Source organism: Gopherus evgoodei, chromosome 11, assembly GCF_007399415.2.
Source record: "Gopherus evgoodei ecotype Sinaloan lineage chromosome 11, rGopEvg1_v1.p, whole genome shotgun sequence".
NCBI classification, from domain to species: domain Eukaryota; kingdom Metazoa; phylum Chordata; order Testudines; family Testudinidae; genus Gopherus; species Gopherus evgoodei.
Genome location: NC_044332.1, coordinates 49,370,874 through 49,393,101, shown reverse-complemented (window position 1 = coordinate 49,393,101; position 22,228 = coordinate 49,370,874). Strand labels below are relative to the sequence as shown.

At 43.5% G+C, this 22,228-nt stretch overlaps 1 protein-coding gene across 1 annotated transcript; it reads left to right on the top strand.

Moving 5' to 3' along the window:
- The first annotated feature begins 312 nt into the window (after nucleotides 1-312).
- Nucleotides 313-22,228, top strand: UPP2 (uridine phosphorylase 2). The gene is made up of 7 exons (XM_030580917.1): nucleotides 313-338; nucleotides 2,155-2,272; nucleotides 10,249-10,407; nucleotides 15,480-15,594; nucleotides 16,907-17,116; nucleotides 20,813-20,959; nucleotides 22,047-22,228. Exons 1-7 carry the CDS (start codon nucleotides 313-315, stop codon nucleotides 22,226-22,228), a joined length of 957 nt encoding a protein of 318 aa, XP_030436777.1.

Below are 22,228 nucleotides of genomic sequence, written 5' to 3'. Positions count from 1 at the left end.
GAATCCTGGAATACTGATCTGATGATGATCTACTGAAACAAATAGCAATACATCTCCAGGAACAGGAATATTTTGCATCTGACTGGTTGACTAGAAAACATAAGAGAAAAAGTTCCATTGTTTTTAGAATAACACTAAGTGAAAAGAAGGTATTTAACTCACCGCCAAGCTTCTTCAGATATTCATATTAGATCCTATAAATTAGCAGCTGTAGCAACAGAAGAGTTTGTCCTCACCTGGCGTCAACCAAGGAGTGTTTTTCTGAAAGTGGGGAAGTCATAACATCCCTTTTAGCGGCTCCATAAGCCCATTATGACTGAAAGGAAAGGTTATGCTGGGTAAGTAATGGAGTGAGTTTTGAATTTGTTTAGATAAGATAGCTGTTTTCTAGGCTTTGTTTTAGCTTTTAATTTGAACACTGAACTACACTGCTATTTAATCCTCTTGCATTTATTATACAATTTGGAAAAGGAATACAAACTGAAACCCATTGTCTTATGAATCTCACTTTAAATGCAGATTATTGCCCAGTGATTTATCAAGATGTTGGGACAATATGAAAATCAAAACTTTTGTTAAAATTTCAGCAAACTCCTGTATGTAAGATAATATAGAGTCAGTGTTTAAGTGCATTACTTATCCATCAATTCTGGGAGAACTGTATTAAAGAAAGAGTTATGGTTCTTCCCATTGCTAAGGTTAGTGGAAAATATTGACTTTTTTGCTGAACTTTGTGTGGATAACAGTTACAAAGTATTTAAGGTTTCTAATGATTGTGTAATAGCTGCAAAAAATGGTTAATATTACATTAAACATTTCCAGAGCCATGCCTTTGGCAAGACTTTCCCTAGACATTAACAGCCAGTGACTGCAGTGGTAATACTGAAGTGTTGGAATACTGGGTCTACTTACTAAAATAGTTTCTAACAGGAGTCTGAGCTGGCCAGCTGCTTAGAACCCATGAAGGGACCCAGCATCAAAGCCTTGGCAGCAAACTATAGGCAGATGCTGGCACGGCAGCCAATTCAGAATTAAATAAAGGGGCTGGTGGAGTTAGTGGGGAAGAAGTTGGATATGAATCCCAAATCCAGCTGGCGGTCTGGAAGGACCAACCCAGGAAACAATTTATTTGGAACAGATGCAGCATGCAAGCACTTTAATGCTGAATGCAATGGGGTAGCCTTGCCTCCAATCCTCCCTTTGTTTTCCTTCCTAAATTGAGCCATTAGCTCTCTCCTTGTTGCTCCTGTATTTCCCGATGTTTGCACTGGGTTTTCCTAAGGAACTTTTCTCAGTTCTGACAGAATGGATTTTTCCAGATCTTCGAACTCTGCCTCTCCTCTTGTTTCTCTCCCTCCCGCCCACTTTTGTGTCTTCACAAGTTTTCTTTCTTGTTCTTTCTCCTCTGTAGTCTGTCTTACACTCACACCTCTCCATTCACTATATGGTAGGTCCCCTTTTCCTTTAATTCCACCACCCATGATATCCTACTCTCCCTATTCCTTATTTCTTTCTTCACTCCAATCCCCCAAAAACCTCCCCTCACTCTCTCCTTCTACCCCATCTGTCCCTTCCCCTGCACTTTTGCTTCCCCTGCGGATCCTATTCTCTTCCTTCTCCTCTTGCTTTGCATTATTTTGGGAAGGAGCCTATGCAGCTCACTCCATTCCTACAGGGGTAATGGTTTGCTCATGAGACACAATAATCTCTGATGGACTCCTCTGCAGTCACCCACTCTACACCTCGCAGGTGGTGGTACCAGACCCCATGCTCCATGTTTTATACCAGTGGCAGAAATCAGAGGCTCTCTAGTACAACTTCCCTTCTCACTGGACAGTTTCAGTCACATGACCAATAGCAGAGATGCAATTACATAAAAAATGTTGAGGAATGTAGTGAGTGTGAAGGTGCTCGAGTCCTGCAGCTGCATCAAGGTGGCCTCTACAGAACAGTAAAAACTGACTGGGAAGAGGACAAGCTGTCGCCATCCCCAGTGGTTGGGTCTATGACACGTAGCCTTGATGTCATGAGCATAACATTCTAAAAATGAATCTAAGTTACTCACCGAACATTCAGATACTGTCTCTTGTGTCATGAATTCTCTTCTTTGTTTGATCTGACTTGTACATAAAACCTCTCCAAACTTTTTTTCAGAAATGGGCTTGTTCATGTTAAAAACCCTTATTTGGAGTCAATGGACGAAGATGTTCTTTATCACTTCAGTTTAGGAACTAAAACACACAACCTACCAGTGATGTTCGGTGACATAAAGGTAAACAAAAATGCAAAGGTTACAATAGCTCTAAACACAAATCATTTCCTTCCTACTCGCCTTTCTTCAAACATCTTTTACAGTTACCTTTATTTAGTGTTTTCTTAGGTCTGACTTGAGATCTGAGGTCGAAATGCATCTTATGATTACAAATTTTTTCTGTTTATTGACTAAGGGCTTGTCTACATGTTGGGGAAGGGGGGTTAATGCACAACTTTTTGCTGAACGTCAGGTAACACACCATACCCATTCCGCATAATTGGGTGGATATGGGATGCTGTATCCTCTGTTGATGAACATCAGTGTGTACATATGGCTACAGTTTGCTGTAAACTGAGGGTGTGGCATTCCCATGCTTCGCTGCCGAGCAGTGTTTATTCTGGAACTTTTCTTGCTGTCTTGTGGGATGCAGAGCACAAGCCAAGCTACTTCAACATTTTTTTAAAATCCCATGATTCATCTGTCTTTGCACCATACTTCCTTTATGGGCAGGCTTGTGCCACTTTTGAACTGCTGCTAGTCAACCTGGACCCAACAATGCCCTGCACCGCTATGCTGGCAACCTCAAATGTGCAGAGGCTGCTTGGGTAGTGTTTCAGGATTCAAACGTGGATGAATTCGACTTGGGACTTTGCCTACCACACCACTGAGCAGATGATGTGGCAGTAGCAGCAGCTCCTCCAGCAACAAGAGCATCCTCAGCAGTGGTGGAACTGGGACACAGATGAGGATGAAGAGGAAGACACTGACCAACTGGGAGTGGAGGACTTGTTCCTTAAGCAGCTTCACAGTATGCAACATGGTTTCTGGGCTTAGGAAACCAGCATATAGATTGGTGGGAACGGCTTGATCTGCAAACCTGGGGCAGCAAGCAGTGATGAGAGAATTTCAGAATGGGGAACACAACCTTTTGTGAGATACATGCTGAACTAATTCCAGCACTACAGCGTAGCATGCCAATATGCAGTGCCCCAGACCTGTGAACAGGCAGATTGCGGGTCACCATTGCTATCTGGAAGCTGGCCACCCCGGGTGCTACTGCTCTGTTGTGAACCAATTCAGCATGGGGATATCAGATGTTGAGGCCACTGTGTGTGATGCCATAGAAAAGGTACTGTTGTACCAAGTTATAAAGCTTGGTAATGTTCAGGAGGTTATTGATGGTTTTACATGCAACGGATTCCCAAACTATATTGGGCAACTTATGGGACTCACGTGCCTGTTATTTGCCCCCGATCAGGGCTCAGAGGTATTTCTCCATGGTGCTCCCAAGGGCTTGACATCCATTTTGGCAGGGTTACAGACATAAATGCAGGATGGTTTAGAAGGGACCACAATTATAGGATGTTTTGCCCCTGGGAACGCTATGGACATTAATGGTGTGGATATTGCTCCTGGGAGACCTGCTTATCCTCTGCTCCCTTGGTTAATGAAGCCATTCCTAGGCCACTTGGACAGAAGGAAGGAAGGAACTGTTTACCCACTACCTTAGTAGCCTCAGAATGACAGCGGAGTGTGAAAAGGAGATGGCACTGTTTGCAGAATAGGTTGGAAGCAGCAGAAAGAAAACATTGCCTGCTGCCCTAAGAGTAATATGTGATGCAACAGGGCATTTTGGCTTTATATTGTCTCCAGGAGTTGCCTCTACATCTCCCTGTCTCTTTCCATACTGTCTTTGACTAATGCAGTGCTTTTCCTGGCAATTGCCACACTGTCCTTTGCTACTGCAACCATCTCCCAGAAAGCTTCTTGTCAGTTTCATGCTCAGTTCTCAGATACTGCCTCCCCCCCTGCATTTTTTGAGGGTTTTGTAGGATTTTGTATTGATTCCATGAACATTTCCACAGGACTTTTCCCTTTTCTCCCTCTCAGGTTTATTCTGCTGTTGATAAAGGCCCTGCCCTTGAGGGTCTGACCAGTGCAGGTGCACAGCAGTTGGGAGTATTAAAGAAATGACAAGCAGTTATTGTTCACATTCTAGGAAGGCTGTGATAGCTATTTTTTTTAACCTGTGTTTCTGCCTTTATCTCTCTGCATTTCTTCCCAGTCTTGGGGGGACCTGGAAGATGGTGCGTGGTGTTTGTGTTGGGATTTTTGTCTGTACAGTGAATCTGTGTGGCTTTGCCATTGTTCTTTGGAGGGTGGGGTTGGGTGAGGCGGGCTTGGGAATTAAGTCCCCTGCCTAGTTTTGCTGTGCCATTTAGGTGCCTATATGGTGTCAAAGGGGTGTTAACAAGGTGAATCTGGGGGTGAACTTTATAGTAGTCCCTTCTCCATCTCTTTTAGGCTGTCCTGACCCTGGATGAGGTTATGCTGAGGTAGGTGACTAGACAACAGAGAATCCGCCCCCTTATTCAAAAAGGCAAAAGGCAGACCAGTGAGATACGCTGTGAACTTAATCGCCAAGATAGTCCCTCCAGAACTGCTGCAGGAGTGGAAGACAGTCACTAGCTATACTAGGGAGGATGGCCATGCAGCTATTCCTCATAATCTCAGAACAAAAATTGAGCCGTTTCTCTTAGATTGTGCTTAGATATCTCCCCTGCAGCATATAGAAAGTGAAAAGAAAAAATAGACAGGGTTCTGCAATGATTGCCTGAAGCATTCACTGTTACCAGCTGAGGGAAGGGGAAAAGGAGATTGGAGCAGAAGCATGTGTCTTCTAAGGCATAGGCCTGAAATTGGTCAATAGTTGGGGCTTTAGCATGAGACAGAGGCATGGCCAGGGTAGGTACTATTCTGGAAAGGTATACAGGGCTAGGAGGGCAATGGACAATTTTTGTCTAGGGAGGCTGGCAGGCAGGGACCATGGGGTTATCAATGGCCGTAGCCCTGGGGCACCCAGAACAGAAGCCAGTACAGCCGCAGCATCAATTAAAAGTTAAATAGTAAATCATTAAAAAATAATTTAAAAAAACTTACAGGCTGAGTTTCCCTCAATAGGATCAGCCTCAGTCCTGGTCTGGGTGGCTGTCTGGGGACTGAGGTTGGTTGCTACAGTGCAGGAATTGGGCTCATGTTCTACACGGCCAGCATCAGGGTCCTGGGTCCTGAACCAATCCTAGCTTTATGGGGAGATCCCTTTACTGGCGTCTTCATGTTCATAACCCAATGTATCTTGCATGTCATCCTCTGGGAGTGGAGGGAGTGAGGGTGGAGGGGAAGAGAGAAGGTGGCCAGCAGGCCAGCAGGCTGCCTGGGTTGGGTGGTCATGCAGCTATGCAAAATCCTGTTCAGTTCCTCACAAAAATTGACAGGTTACATATCCCCAGAAGGATTTTTCCTGTTGTCCCTCCATGTAATGTAGGTGCTCATGAGCTGTTTGCTCTTTATCTGACACTGTTCAGTATGCTGGTCATGGCCCCTCAGAGAAATCTGCCGAGCAATGTCCACTAAAAGGACTTTATTCTCGTGGCTGGCCACAAGAGCTTCCTGCATTGATGTTTCTCTCCAGATAGTGGTTAGATTCGGGGTCTCGATGCAGCCAGGCAGCTGCTTGAGACTTATAATGGGGCTTCTGGAGTATTATCGCAGGTATTGTGATAAACTGGAATCTAGGAGCGAATGGACAAAATCCAGCTTATAAATGGGGGAGGGGACACCTGATCAGAGCTGGGGAGGGCACACAGGTAAACAGACAGGTCAGTAACGGTGACTCACAAAGCGGAGAGAGACTCATAGACTCATAGGTCAGAAGGGACCAATCTGATCATCTAGTCTGACCTCCTGCACAAGGCAGGCCACAGAACCCCACCCATCCAGTTTTATAACAACCCCTATCCCAGGATCGAGTTATTGAAATCTTCAAAACTGGTTTGAAGACCTCAAGCTGCAGAGAAACCACCAGCAAGCGACCCGTGCCCCACACTGCAGGGGAAGGCGAAAAACCTCCAGGGCCCCTGCCAATCCGCCCTGGAGGAAAATTCCTTCCCGACCCCAAATATGGCGATCAGCTAAACCCTGAGCATGTGGGCAAGAGTCACCAGCCAGCACCCAAGAAGGAATTCTCTGCTGTAACTCAGTTCCCATGCCATCCAACATCTCCCCGCAGATCATTGAGCAGACCTATCTGGTGGTAATCCTAGATCAATTGCCCAAATTAACAATCCTATCATAACATCCCCTCCATATACTTATCAAGCTTTGTCTTAAAGCCAGGAAAGTCTTTTGCCCCCACTACTTCCCTTGGACAGCTGTTGAAGGACTGCTAAAGTAATTTGCAGCATTATTGCTTACACATGAACACTAGACTGAACTAACTCGCTTCACAAAAGTTAGTTCATTTTAAAAGAGGACTGCAGAGTTCACAGTACATGAGCATGTTGTGTGTACACAAACATTTTCAAAGTGGATTAATTTCAAAAGTTGTGGATCCCCCCATGTAGACAAGCCCTATAATTTCCTAAAACATATTTTTGGGGGACAAATGTGGTACACCTGAAAGTGAGGGCCTAGCAGTAACACTGGCAGTTAAGCTCTCCCGACAGCTCTGCTAAACACCTCATTTCAACCTGCAACTGTCCCAGACCTCTCTTTTTCCTGAGCACTGTGTGGGAAATTGTGCAATAGTTCTACAGTGTAAACAAGTATCCACTAGAGACTGTGTTGGTGGTCTGAAACCTCATGTTACTTCTGACCTCAGCAGCCAGATTTAAAATCAGGTTGACAGAGGGGAACATTTAGTTGCATTTTAAATGTAGAGTTAGATTTTTGAAAATAATGTCATTTGTGAAATGTTGTCTCCCTCCCATTGTTTTTATGTCTCCAGCAATGCTCAGTAATTCTTGTTGACAGTGGTGATAGAACAAATTAGACCATTAACTACTCTAACATCTGTTTCTGCTTTGCTATCTGTAGCAATAGTAACAACTTAAATTCAGTGCATATATTACACTGATGTTATTTTGCATTTACTTGGCCAGGAATTAATATCCAAGTATTCACAGCTGTACAGTAGTGAAATCCTATAGTAACACCATATGTAATTTTTATTTCCTATTTTTTTAGACCCTTGAACTAATCTGATCCTCTATAGTCCTCACTAAAAGACAGAGCCTAGTTTGTTCATTCCCATGAGCGATAGTCAGAAACCTAACAAATAATATTTTCCATGTATGTACTCTCACTGCACCTTCCATCTGAGGATTTCGATGCACTTTTACAAACATAAGCTTCACAGTAGTTCTGTGATGGAGTAAGAGTTCTTATTCACATTTAGAGGGATAATCTGAGGCACAAAAAGATTAAATAACTTTGCAAGACTAGTATCAGAGGGGTAGCCATGTTAGTCTGGATCTGTAAAAGCAGCAAAGAATCCCGTGGCACCTTATAGACTAACAGATGTTTTGGAACATGAGCTTTCGTGGGTGAATACCCACTTCATCAGATGCATGTAGTGGAAATTTCCAGGGGCAGGTATATATATGCAGGCAAGCTAGAGATAATGAGGTAGTTCAATCAGGGAGGATGAGGCCCTGTTCTAGCAGTTGAGGTGTGAAAACCAAGGGAGGAGAAACTGGCTTTGTAATTGGCAAGCCATTCACAGTCTTTGTTTAATCCTGAGCTGATGGTGTCAAATTTGCAGATGAACTGAAGCTCAGCAGTTTCTCTTTGAAGTCTGGTCCTGAAGTTTTTTTGCTGCAGGATGGCCACCTGAGGGTCGAAATGGCAGTCTGGACCTATACATTGAATGCTTCCACTGACGTGCACAGGCAGAAATAGTGGAAAAACAACATCGTTTGCCTCATAACCTAAGTCGTGCAGAACGCAATGCCATCCACAGCCTCAGAAACCACCCAGACATTATCATCAAAGAGGCTGATAAAGGAGGTGCTGTTGTCATCATGGACAGGTCTGACTACCAAAAGGAGGCTGCCAGACAACTCTCCAACATCAAATTCCACAGGCCACTTCCCTCAGATCCCACTGAGGAATACACTAAGACACTGCAGCATCTACTCAGGACACTCCCTACACTAACACCGGAACAAATCAACATACCCTTAGAGCCCCGACCAGGGTTATTCTATCTACTACCCAAGATCCACAAACCCGGAAATCCTGGATGCCCCATCATCTCGGGCGTTGGCACTCTCACTGAAGGACTGTCTGGATATGTGGACTCTCTACTCAGACCCTATGCCACCAGCACTCCCAATTATCTCCGTGACACCACTGATTTCCTGAGGAAACTACAATGCATTGGTGACCTTCCAGAAAACACCATCCTAGCCACCATGGATGTAGAGGCTCTCTACACGAACATCCCACACACAGATGGAATAAAGCTGTCAGGAACAGTATCCCTGATGATGCCACAGCACAACTGGCTGCTGAGCTCTGTGCCTTTATCCTCACACACAACTATTTCAAATTTGATGACAATATATATCTCCAGATCAGTGGCACCGCTATGGACACCCGCATGGCCCCACAATATGCCAATATTTTTATGGCCAACCTGGAACAACGCTTCCTCAGCTCTCGACCACTCACGCCCCTTCTCTACCTACGCTACATTGATGACATCTTCATCATCTGAATCCATGGGAAGGAGTCTCTGGAAAAATTCCACCATGATTTCAACAGCTTCCACCCCACCATCAACTTCAGCCTGGACCAATCTACACAGGAGGTCCACTTCCTAGACACCACGGTACAAATAAGTGATGGTCACATTACCACCACCCTATACTGAAAACCTACCGACCGCTATGCCTACCTTCATGCCTCCAGCTTCCATCCCGGGCACATCACATGATCCATGGTCTACAGCCAAGCACTGAGGTACAACCGCATCTGCTCTAACCCCTCAGACAGAGACCAACACCTACAAAATCTCCACCAAGCATTCTCAAACCTACAATACCCACACGAGGAAATAAGGAAACAGATCAACAGAGCCAGACGTGTACCCAGAAGCCTCCTACTGCAAGACAAACCCAAGAAAGAAACCAACAGGACTCCACTGGCCATCACATACAGTCCCCAGCTAAAACCTCTCCAATGCATCATCAGGGATCTACAACCCATCCTGGACAATGATCCCACACTGTCACAGGCCTTGGGTGGCAGGCCAGTCCTCGCCCACAGGCAACCTGCCAACCTGAAAAATATTCTCACCAGTAACTGCACACCGCACCATAGTAACTCTAGCTTAGGAACCAATCCATGCAACAAACCTCGATGCCAACTCTGCCCACATATCTACACCTGCGACACCATCACAGGACCTAATCAGATCAGCCACACCATCACTGGTTCATTCACCTGCACGTCCACCAATGTAATATATGCCAGCATATGCCAGCAATGCCCCTCTTCTATGTACATCGGCCAAACTGGACAGTTGCTACGGAAAAGGATAAACGGACACAAATCAGATATTAGGAATGGCAATATACAAAAACCTGTAGGAGAACACTTCAACCTCCCTGGCCACACTATAGCAGACCTTAAGGTGGCCATCCTGCAGCAAAAAAACTTCAGGACCAGACTTCAAAGAGAAACTGCTGAGCTTCAGTTCATCTGCAAATTTGACACCATCAGCTCAGGATTAAACAAAGACTGTGAATGGCTTGCCAATTACAAAGCCAGTTTCTCCTCCCTTGGTTTTCACACCTTAACTGCTAGAACAGGGCCTCATCCTCCCTGATTGAATTACCTCATTATCTCTAGCTCGCCTGCATATATATACCTGCCCCTGGAAATTTCCACTACATGCATCTGATGAAGTGGGTATTGACCCACGAAAGCTCATGCTCCAAAACGTCTGTTAGTCTATAAGGTGCCACAGGATTCTTTGCTGCTTTTGCAAGACTAGATAATTGTGTCTTGCGGTTGCTATACTTTCACATCTGCTCCCTTTGGATTTAAGATTCCACTAGAGCAATTGAGTGTAACATTAGAAATGCAGGCTGAGTCTTGATCTCTGCTTTAGCTAGAATGGTACAGATAATCTTACATTTTATTTCTAGTTTATCTGCGTTGGTGGCAGCCCTAACAGAATGAAAGCTTTTGCTCAGCTCATGCACAAAGAACTTGGACTTGAAGGAGATGGGAAAGACTTGAAAGATATTTGTGCTGGGACAGATCGGTATTCTATGTACAAGGCTGGACCAGTGCTCTCCATCACTGTAAGTACTTTATAGTGTATCTAAAATACTTCCATTTTCAGCCTAACAATAGCTGAAGAATTTAGCACATTGTTTGTATTTCTTTGTAAAATGTTTCATGTGGATTTAGAGCTTCTGAAAGCCGCTGGATTGAGAGCCCTGGACACTGAATAGGGAACATACTATAGGGAGCAGCATTGCAAGAACAGCCTCAGCATGTTGACCTAGAGGAACTGCCTCTTGGATGAGAGGCTAGTTAAGTCTTCACGCCCTTCAGTTCTTGGCCTCTGTGTTGAGACTGCCAAGAAGAATGTCAGTTATGGTGGTAATCCACTGATTATTGGATAATGTATCATGTTAGCTGTTAAGAAGCCATCATATCATAATAACTTCCATGCACCACTGACCTGAGCTGGATTCAAATCTGTGACCTAGAGATAAAAGGCTCCTATCTCCCAAGCCATAAAGACCTCACTTTTAACTGATGGAAAAAGTTTTGGATTCTTCCAAAAAAGTCTAACAGCTAACACTGTTACATTGTTCTCTGTTTGCTATTTCCTAGAGGTAGTGCATACAGAAATAACAGCATAGTTCAACAAGCCAGCAGGTTGGCCAATGGTTTAAACATAGTGATTACCACAGCAGGTAATTTTCTTCCATCACATCTCTTAGGCCTGATCTATGCTTAAAACTTAGGTTGGCATAGTCTTAGGTTGAAAATCCACCCCACTCCCGAGCACCGCGGCTTTGCCGACCTAAACCCTGGTGTAGACACAGCTTCTATTGACTAAGCTATCTTCACTTGGGGAGGTGGAGTTCTTACAGCAATGGAAAAACCCCTTCTGTATGATAGTGTGTTTATGGGGTTATAGTGGCATAGCTACAGCCTTATTGTCTCAGAGGTTGACAAGTTGGAAATATCAACAATTCCACTCGCAGTCTCTTTGCATTTCTGTTGTGTCTGCCGTTAGAGGATCCAAAAGTGCTCATTAGTTAAACTTCACAATATTCTATGAGGTAGGAAAGGGTAATTATCCTCATTTTACAGTGAGACCAAGGCACAGAGGTTAAGTGACTTGCACAAGGTCACATCTCCTGGTCTCTAGAGATGCCCCGATTCCCATGCCTGTGCTTTTCATTCATAATGGATTAATCCAGTGGCAAATTTTCCCTTTACGCTCAAAAATTTTCACCAGTAAAATCTTTCAGTCACTCATAAAGCTACATTTAAAACTTCAATAAGCCTAGTGAAAATCTGCCGTTGCTTGATATTTTGGTTTCTATAAATTATTTCCCCTTACTTTCAATACTTGGACTGGAGCAGGGGTTCTCAAACTTCACCGCACCGTGACCCACTTCTGACAACAAAAATTACTGCTTGGCCCCAGGAGTGGGGGCCAAAGCCCCTGCCCAAGCCCCTCCTGGCCTGGGTGGGAGGGCCAAAGTCTGAGCCCTACCACCTCATGCTGGGGATGGAGAGACCACAACCCAGGGCTACAGCTTACAGGCAGGGGGCTTGTAATCTGTGCCCCTGCCACCCAGGGCTAAAGCCCTCGGTCTTCAGCTTTGGCCCCAGATGGTGGGGCTTGGGCTTTGGCCCCAGACCCCAGCAAGTCTAATGCCAGCCTTGACGACCCCATTAAAATGGGGTCCCGATCAAACAGTTTGAGACCTGCTGGACTAGAGAACATGCTCACGCCTGCTCATGAATTTCCCTTTTCCACACTTCTACTACATGTGTAGACAAAAGATTAATAGGCATGGAGCCTGCTCCTGCTCCCAAGATGCCAATGGGAGTTTCGCCATGGATTTCAATAGAAGCCGGATCAGGACTGAGAATGATGATTTATAAAAAAGATTCTTATATTTGAGTCATGTCATATTTCTTGGCATCCTGTATATTCAGTTTGCAAGGTCCCTGTGTTACAACAGAAAGAGGGCACATTTTGCTCAGTTTAGCAATCTGAAAGTTCAAGAGGTAAGATCACTTCACACCATGCCCAGACTATGAAATATAGTTGAAAATATTACAACCATTCCCTAAAAGCCTTACGGTAGCAATCTTAGTTTGTTATTATTCTTTAAATGTCAACAATACTTTTGGCATGATATAAAAGCTTAATCCTGCAATCACCTACATATGTCATTTTACTCATCTGAGTAATCCTAACTTTACTCACAGGAGAAGTCAAGGAAACCACTCACCTGAGTAAAGTTACCCACTTGTGTTTGCAGGACTGGAGCCTAAAAAGCAGACACAGAAAAGACATGGCTCTCTGAAAAACAAAAGAGGAACTAATGACATTTTTATTATTGCTCATTCAGTCTAAAATTTAGTGACAACTGTGACACTATCAGGATACAGTTCTAATATAAGGCCTTGTCTACACATAAACTTGTACTATTTTAGCTAAATTAGTTTTAAACACACTGTTCGTTAAACCAATGGAAGTCTGTGTGGATAAGGCCTAAGACACGATATAGCACGTGAGCCAAACAATAGGAAGTAAAGACAAAGAAGACAAAAGAACAGTAATAACTTCACAGTTTCACAGGCTACCTGTGTGCACAACTTGTCAATTCTAAATTATTTGTTCTTGTTTTATATCTCCTGACCTAGACATCATTAGTTGACTGATATCTTTCAGGCATCAAGAAACCAGCCAATTAATGATGGCTAGGTCAGGAGCAACTTTCCACTGTACATTGAACACTGCATGATTCTGATGGTAAGTAGGATAAAACTTCTGGCCAATGCCTCATTAGATGATTGGTTATGAGTTGCTGCTGATGTCATGTTTTAGCAAGATGCAAACAGGCTCAGAAATATTAGGGGTATTTATGAGATTTCTGCCTTGGCTATTCTTAATAAAAATAATGTTTTTAAAGCACTGGCAAGGAACTCAGGCAGCTGTATAAGAATAAGAAGAACACAAAAATATGTTAACATAAAATGCAATAAAACTTAATAAAACCATCATCCTACAACAAATAGAGAGAGAGATGGGACACACTGCAAATGGAAAAAAGTAATGATAGAACCAATGATGTTCCCATTGGGCCAAAACAAATCCTACCCTTTTGAAAACACCTGCCTTTCGGTTTTTGAAAGCAGAACTGATTTACTGACAAGACAGATTTAGGGAAAGGACATTCTCTCTGTATTAACTTTAGGCAAAGGGGATGAAAGTAGTAGGAAACTGCAAAAAAGACCTATGGCAGCACGTCTTGGAGCCCAGGTCAATTGACTTGGGCTTGCATTACAGGACTAAAAATAGCAATGTAGACATTCAGGTTCAGGCTGAAGCCCAGGCTCTGAATCCAGAGAGGGGGGAGGTTTTTGGAGCTATTTGTATCCCCCCCAACTCAGAGAACCCAGGCTCTGAGACTTGCTGCTGCTGGGTCTGGGGAGGTTTTTTTGTTTGTTTTTCGTTTGGGTTTTTTTGAGTGTAGACGTACTCAGAAAGGCAAGAAGAGCCAAAGCAGCAGACTCTTTCCCACAATACAGACACCTCTCATGTGTGCACCGTGACATATATCCTTGGCTGCAGTGGAAGAATGCACAGCGCAGCTCAGGATAGCTATCCCCAGGAGAGCTGTAGGTTGATCTTCTTCCCGTGGTGTAACTTAGAGCAGCCTAAATTGTGCTCTAAATTATAATGGTTGCCAATGGCCCCAGGAACTGTGTGATGGGGAGTACAAACACCACATTGGACCCGAACGGTTTAAAAGGCAATACTGGACCCAGCTAGCCCTGCCCCTCCAGACCTGCTGACATGCACTGACTGAAGGAATGGGTTAAAAAGAGCTCAGAAACCCAGGCAAAGGGTGGTAGACAAGCTGCAGGAGAAATGAACTCTTTTCCAGGAAGTCAGACAGAAGAATGAGCCAGAAGAGAGACCACAGAGCATGTAAGGCCCTCAGGCAGAGCCTTCTCCAACCACCACCCTGTTTGAGAACCTGCAGGACCTTGCTCCTTTGGACTCTTGTGTTGTAAAGTGATTGACTGGGTGTGGCATAAGGCCTGCGAAACAGCGTCTGCACCCAAGGTGATCTTGCCATTGCCAGCTATGTTGGCTGCAGGGATACTTTGTATTGCCAGTGCAGTATAAAGCAGCTACAGGGTATAGAAGAAACTGGACCTGTGATGTGTTTGGGGCTCCATGGGGTGAGAGCAATTCCGGGTGGGTTGTAGTCTCTCCATTATTACAATAATCATTCTTATTATTTGCATTATAATAGCATCTAGGGACCCCAACTGATACTGAGGCCCTATTGTGCCTGGCATTTCACAAACATATTATTATATTTACTACTGATTTTTTGTCTTGCGATAGCACTTAGGAGCTCTAGTCATGGGCCAGGACCCTGCTGTGCTAGATACAAACACAGCACAGGAAGACGGTCCCTGCCCCAACCAGCTTACAATCTCAGAATAAGACAAGAGACAACAGACGGACACAGACAGGGGACTGAAAGGAAACTATAAGACAATGTTGGTCACCATACTGGGCAGTGGTCTCAGCACACCAGCAGCCTAACCACTGTCATGTTTTTGTAGGAGAGTTTTGAGGAGGAGTGTGAAGGTGAATAATGAGGTAGCTTTGCAGATGTTTACAGGGAGCTCCTCCCAAGCATGACAGAACAAGAGACAGTCCCTGCTCCAAAAAGCTTTCTATATGGCATCATTCCCTAATATACCTGGACAAAAACACCTGTGGGAACTAACGCTTAACCTGACACCGTTCATTCCCGGGGCTCCATCTCTGTGCTGCCAACTCCCTAAGAGGTATGTGGATAGGGAGCACAGTAGGTGCACACAGAGAACCATCATCACTACAACTTCACCTGGTGCCACGCTGTCAGATGGGATCAGAGAGAGTACAGAGAAGCTGGCCCCTCACATAGATGCTCCAATCCATGAAGGTATGATTCAGAGTCTGATGCTTCTCCCACAGAAATATCCCATTGATATCAATGGGAACAGGATAGCTCTGGCTATATAGTTATATTCTGAAGTAATTTTATAAATATGTATCAGCTTGAACAAAAACGATGATTAATGATGCCTTCATTTTCTTTTCTCTCAATAGCATGGGATGGGTGTTCCTTCCATTTCTATTATGCTTCATGAGCTAATCAAGTTACTACACCATGCAAAATGCCGTGATGTTACTATTATACGCATCGGTACTCCTGGGGGCTTAGGTGAGCTACCAGCTTTACTACTGCCAGATGGAAAGGACATTTAATAACACACAGCTAAGCAATAGGTTAAGTTATTAGGAGCTTTTCATATTTTATTTTTTTCAGGTCTTCAAACATGAAACAAAACATGAGATTTTATTTCAGATCAACAAATATCAAACTTCTAATAGCTGGTTTAGTAGAAACATACATGTTCATTGAAATCTAATACATCTGAATAATACTCTTTCCAGACCCAAACCAGCTGACAGAAGTTTACTCTTATTTCCCAAAATACTCACTCATAAGCGGATACTATGCATGGAAAGTTTCAGCCCTAATAGAACATCTTTCACTCAGTTAATAATAATAAGTATAATCAATTGTTTTTGTACAGCAAGCCCATAAGTCCTAATCAGGATTGGGGCTCCATTGTGCGGGGTGCTATACAAACATGAATGGAGAGACAGTTCCCGTCCCAGAGAACTTACAGTCTAAGAATGAATGGGAAAGCTAGGCAAGGAATGGGGACTAAGAAATCTCTCTCTTATAATGGAAGCGTTCAGTCAGTATTAATGACCTCATTAACTTGAAGTTTAGAAAATATAAATTTAGATTAACTCTCAGAGAGGAATTGGAATAACTATGTAATGGAAATAAAGCAGGCCTGATCATTCAGTCTGGATGCAGGCAAAACTCCCATTTCCTCCAATGAGAGCTTTGACTGCATAAACCCTGCAGGATTAAACTCAAATTGAGGAGCACAATAAAGTATTTTAACAGCTCCATGGACACCTTAGGACTTCACATTTGTCGCTCTGCTGCACCTGCATAGAAGGTCATTTGGAACATCATGGCAGTAGTGGGACAGAAAGCTAGTTTGCTCAAAACGCCCACAGCCCCTAGTGAATTAGTTAACTGAGTATCTCCTTTACCTTTTAAGAGTACAGGGCCTAAGATGCAGTTTTTTGGGGGGAGGGCAGGGGATGCTTAGAAATCAAAATAAATATGCCTATCTTTTCACCCTAAGTAAATATTTATTAAAAATAGACAAATCATACATACAAACCAATAGCTACACATGAACTTTCCTTGCCCCACCTATATGTCAGAAGAAATAAATACTCTTTAGCCAACATATTCCCTTTGCAACCCTTCATATCCACATATGTGCACTTACTCAGTTTTACTCCGTATGTATTTGAATGGTTCTCTCATATATATATTTTGCTGATAAATATTCATATTAAGATTTGACTGTAATAAATTACATTATAATCTAAATTATAAATATTACGTAGCACTAACCTATCCCCAATCCCCACTTCTGCAGGCATTGACCCTGGAACTGTTGTAATAACAGACATCGCAGTGGATTCATTTTTTAAGGCTCAGTTTCAGCAGGTGATACTGGATAATATAGTTATACGAAGCACTGAACTTGATAAGGACCTTGTTGAGGAGCTACTGAACTGCAGCAAAGAGATTCATGACTTTCCAACGCTTACTGGGCATACTATGTGCACCTATGATTTTTATGAAGGTGAGGAGTATCTCTAATTTTCTATTCATTTTCTTTTTCAAACATAAGACCAGATCCTGAAACCCTTGCTCTGGCAAAATGACCAGTGCAGTCAGTGGGAGAGTTGCCTGAGTAAGTGCTGAGTAAAACGCAAGGAAGGATTTTAGTATTTGATCCACCATATATTTTAGAGACTTGTTTACAGGTCAGAAATGGAACTACTTTCGTAATACGTCGTATCAATTAACAGAACCATTAACCATAGTGTAATTGGCCTCTATTTGCATCTGCCACTTAGTCAAATTTTGTAACAACATCACATCTGCAAAGAAAATATTATTATAACCATGGCAGTGAATCAAGCAATACAATTCATTCTGGACAGCACTCACTCCCTTAGGAAAGTAAAGGATTCCCTGGATAGCACTTCCTGCTGTCCCTCAGCCCTACTGAGCCACAGAAACCAGCATATACTCAGTGAATCTTTGAAAGCAACAGGCACATAACATTAAGCAGTTGAAGTAAAAAGCCCCTTGTCTATAATCTTAACATAATTTTAACAGATGAGTTACTGTAAGTTACTTCCTATGACAGAATTATAGCTTCAGAATTACCTAACAGAAGAAAAATGTCAGTAAGTATGTGGCATTTGTGTAAATAAACCTTAGATCCTTGGCAATATCCTGGAACTGTTTCCTTTACAAAATTAAATGCTGATTGCAAAGTGGATGAAACAGAATAAATGGAGAATTAATAATTGGAGGACTATTTATAAACCTTTGGATCTGCTTGCAAATGCAGCCATTGTGTGTTTCTCAAGATTATGTTTTACTTAAATAAAAAGCCATTTGAGAGGATTAACAGTAGGAACAACAATGATATTAAAAGGTTTGTCCAGTGTAGTAAACTTTGCACATTTGCCTGAGCCGAAGACATAACATCTAAGTGAGAAACGTAAGCACAAGTGAGAAGGGGTTCATTCTTAGAAGATCAAAATTCAATTCCAAAATACTAGTAAAAACAAATCAGTGATGTTAGCAAGACAGGTCACTTACCAGGAGCTGTAGTTCTGTCAATTGCCTGAATACAGCTACACTTGTAGAAATGTGCATGTGCCCTCAGTTTACAGGCAGAGCCCGCTAGAGGAAATATGTCCACTGTTGTACACATGCTTCTGCACAGATCCAGACTTTCCAACCCCAAAAAATATAAAGTGCTTCTATCCCAAATCAATTCTTTTCCTACTTAGTCAAAAAATCATCTAAAGACTCAGAAGCAGGGAAGGTGGCTGGGCAATATGGATCCAGTAGCTAATAAGCAGCCTTTTTTTGTCCTTTGATAATTGTCCCCTTTGGTGATTAGCTAATGATAACAAACCACCCCCACCCCACCCCACTAAAGGAGTATTAACTGAGTTAATGATTGCAAGCCTACTCTTCCTCATTGGACATCAGACCTACAAGCTAACTCAAAGAGAATGCTGCTGCAAAGATGTGTGAATTGAGCTCCATGTAGCAACCTTACACATCTCTGTTACAGAGACTTTTCTAAGCAATTGTGTAGAGGCTGTTTCAGATCTACTTCAAAGTGTTCTGAGACCTGGTCTGCAGTAGAAAATTTGCTCATCAAAACTATGTTGATCAGGGACGTAAAAAATCTACAACCCTGAATGGTGGAGTTTGGCCAGCCTAAGTCCCCATGTAGAAAGTGCTAGGTCAACGGAAGAATTCTTCCATCAGCCTAGCTACTGCCTCCTGGGGAGATGGACTGCCGACACTGACAGGAGAATCCATCTCATCGGTGCTGGGGGTGTCTACACTAAAGCACTAGAGCTGCAGCGGCACAGCTGTACAGTTTTAAGTATAAATACGCCTAAAACCTCAATTAAAGACATATGTAAAGGCTTGAACGCAATGAATGATTCACTTATTTTCTAAGCACAATTTATCAGCTCTCTGGACTGGTCTCCATCTGCTACAAATAATCTATGGGACTTACAAAAAGGCTTTGTCCTTTCTCAGCAGTAACTAAGAACATTGTGAAGATAACTATCTAGCCTCACCCGCTAAATTAGGAAGATTAGGGACCAACAGTGATAGACTGATAGATTGAGTCAAGTAAACTGAATCATCCCATAGATCACCTATCCCAGCACACTGTTAAAGAAGGGCTCAGTTTTGCAGCATGGATCTCACCCACTCTCTTTGCTACTGTTATCACCACCAGGAATGCAGTCCTTATAGATTGCTTTGAAGGCCATTTCCTAACCTAAGTGCTGCATTATGTGGGAGGACACAACTGCCCTCGGCAGCCCTGGGGACAGAGCAGTGCAAGAGCATCTTTGCCTGCATCCAGTGAAGGGGGCAGCTTGGCCAGATCCAAGAATTGGGACCTTAAAATATTTGAGAGTAAGAGTGAGAGTTAATTGTTTTTCTAAATGGATTCTGAGTCTGAGGACACGGCTACACTTGCAGATGTAGAGCGCTGGGAGTTAAACCAGCCTTTGGAGACCACAACAGGGAAAACACTGCCCTTGTGTTTACACTGTCAGCTGCAAGCGCACTGGCGTGGCCACATTAGCAGCTCTTGCAACATCACAGACAGCAGGTGCATTGTGGTAGCTATCCCAGGGTGCAAGTCGCTGCAACATGCTTTTCAATGGAGGGTGGAATGTGACAGGGAGTGTGTTTTGGGGGGGCTGAGAGCATGTTAGCATGCTGTCTTGTAAGTTCAGACAGCAGCAGACCACTCCTTCCCCCTCCCCTCTCTCACACACACTCACAACAGCAGCATTCCACAGTAATGGCTTGCTTTGTCCCGGAGCAGATAAGCATGCCAGCTGTCAGAAACAGAGCTTTCAAAACAATGAGAAAAGTGGCCACTTGACTTCAGAGGATTATGGGATAGTTCTGGAGGCCAATCACAGCGCAGTAATGCAACACCTTGTTCACACTGATGCCCAGGCATTTCAGCTGGGACACAACAAGCTTTATGCTTCTCATGGAGATGGATTACCAGGAGTGCTCCAGCTGCAGAGTCCAGGCACTCTATGTGACTTGGCAGTGTGGACACTTGGGAGTTAGGGTGCCTGGGGCTGCTTTAATGCACTCTAACTTGCAAGTGTAGTCAAGCCCTAAGAGATTTGGAAAAGTGAGAACAGAGGTCTGAACCCCTGATAGAAAACAAAGTTGTCAAGGAACAATTCTTTTAAACCAGTTTGATTTCCTATAATTAACCATCTCCCTTCAAAAAAAGGAGTTAAAACCAAGATTAAGGTCTTTTCCATCTCCATTTTCTCCACATAAGGGAAGGGGCATGTGTACCTAAATTTGCTAATCCTTTTCTAAAGCAACTTGGTATGTTGTAGATTTTATCTACCAGAGCCTCACAGAGCTATGCCAACTTACACAGCTGAGAATCTGCCACCATATCTCTATGCACCGGTGTTTTCTTGGTCTCAGTTTTGTTAAAATTTCTATAGTGAACTCAGCTGTATTTTGTCATAGCAGATTGACTTTAAAAATACATAGCAAATGGAATAAGAAATAAATAATTTAATAAGCCCTATTAAAAGAACAATTTAATGTGGTTTTAAGTAGAATTTAGATAAATTCTGCACTTTGAGAGAAACTGCCTGAGACTGCAGCCAGTTTTACTATGACTGTAAACCCCATATTGTTTAGAAGGATGAGCAGTCACAGGTTTTTTTCTTTCCAGGTCAAGGACGATTAGATGGAGCATTGTGTTCTTTTTCCAATGAAAAGAAGTTAGAGTACTTAAAGAGAGCTTATGATGCTGGTGTTAGAAATATTGAAATGGAGTCAACTGTATTTGCTGCTATATGTAGACTTTGTGGTCTAAAAGGTAGGATTTCTTGTCACAGGCCATTTCCTTTTCACGTTTGTTCTTGTATACCTTCACACTTCCTAATTTTATCTACATACAGATTTGGTCAGCTCTGGGATTTATACAATATGAAAACTAAAAATGTATTCCAAACTTCTTTCATTAAAAAGTATATTAACACAAATCTAGTGGCTTCATCAAATGTTTACCTGAAACTGCTTGTTTGGAAGTGCAGGGCGCAGAAAAAACAATTAACTGTCTTGGCAACAGGGCCGGCGCTATCATTTAGGCAGCCCAGGCAATCACCTAGGGCGCCAGAATAAGTGGTGGGCTCTGTTTTGCCGGAGGGGGCGGCAGGCGGCTCTGGTGGGGCTGCCACAGTGGTGCCTGCGGAGGGTCCGGTGCTCCGCGGCTCTGGTGGAGCTGCCGCAGTGGTGCCTGCGGGCGGTCGGCTGCTCGTGCGGCTCCGGTGGACCGCCCGCAGGCATCACTGCGACAGCTCCACCGGAGCCACGGAGCACCGAACCCTCCGCAGGCACCACTGCGGCAGCTCCACCGGAGCCGCGGGACCAGCGTGCGGGGCGCCGAAATTGCCGTGTGCCTAGGGCGCTCAAACCTCTAGCGCCGGTCCTGCTTGGCAAAACTAAAATTTCACTCAGCCCAGCTCTGAAAAGTTTCCTGGCCATGCCCGTGTCTCTGGTTTTCTTTTACTAGCTGCAAAGATCACTCGTCTCTTGCTAACATATTGTGGGACATATTTTCAGTGCATGTGATGAATGAATTTTCAGGCAACCTCTGCCAATTGAGCTCCTAAGGAGCTCTGGATAAAGCTTAGATTGAAGCCCCAGACCTGCAAAGGGGGTGGGGGGGGGAGTAGTTATGATGACACTGCCTCTGCTTCTCCAGTACAGCTGCCCCTGTAAGTTCCAGGAAGTGTAGTTTACACCTTCCCAGGGAGGTATATTGAGCCCTTCATTTAAACCCTCCCCCAACAAAACCTGCATTATCTGTGTGTGCTAGGAATATAATTCTTTACTGTAGCAAATACCCTGCATATTTGGTTTATCATAAGTTACTTAAAAGGGCATTTTTGTTTTTCTTATAGCTGCTGTTGTCTGTGTGGCACTCCTTAACCGACTTGAAGGTGACCAGATTAAGGCACCCCATGAAGTTCTAGTAGAATATCAGCGACGTCCTCAGCATCTGATCTCAATTTTTATCAAAAAGCGTCTTGGGTTATATAACCAAATGGAATTACTAGACAATGCATTTTTCCTGAATAACTAA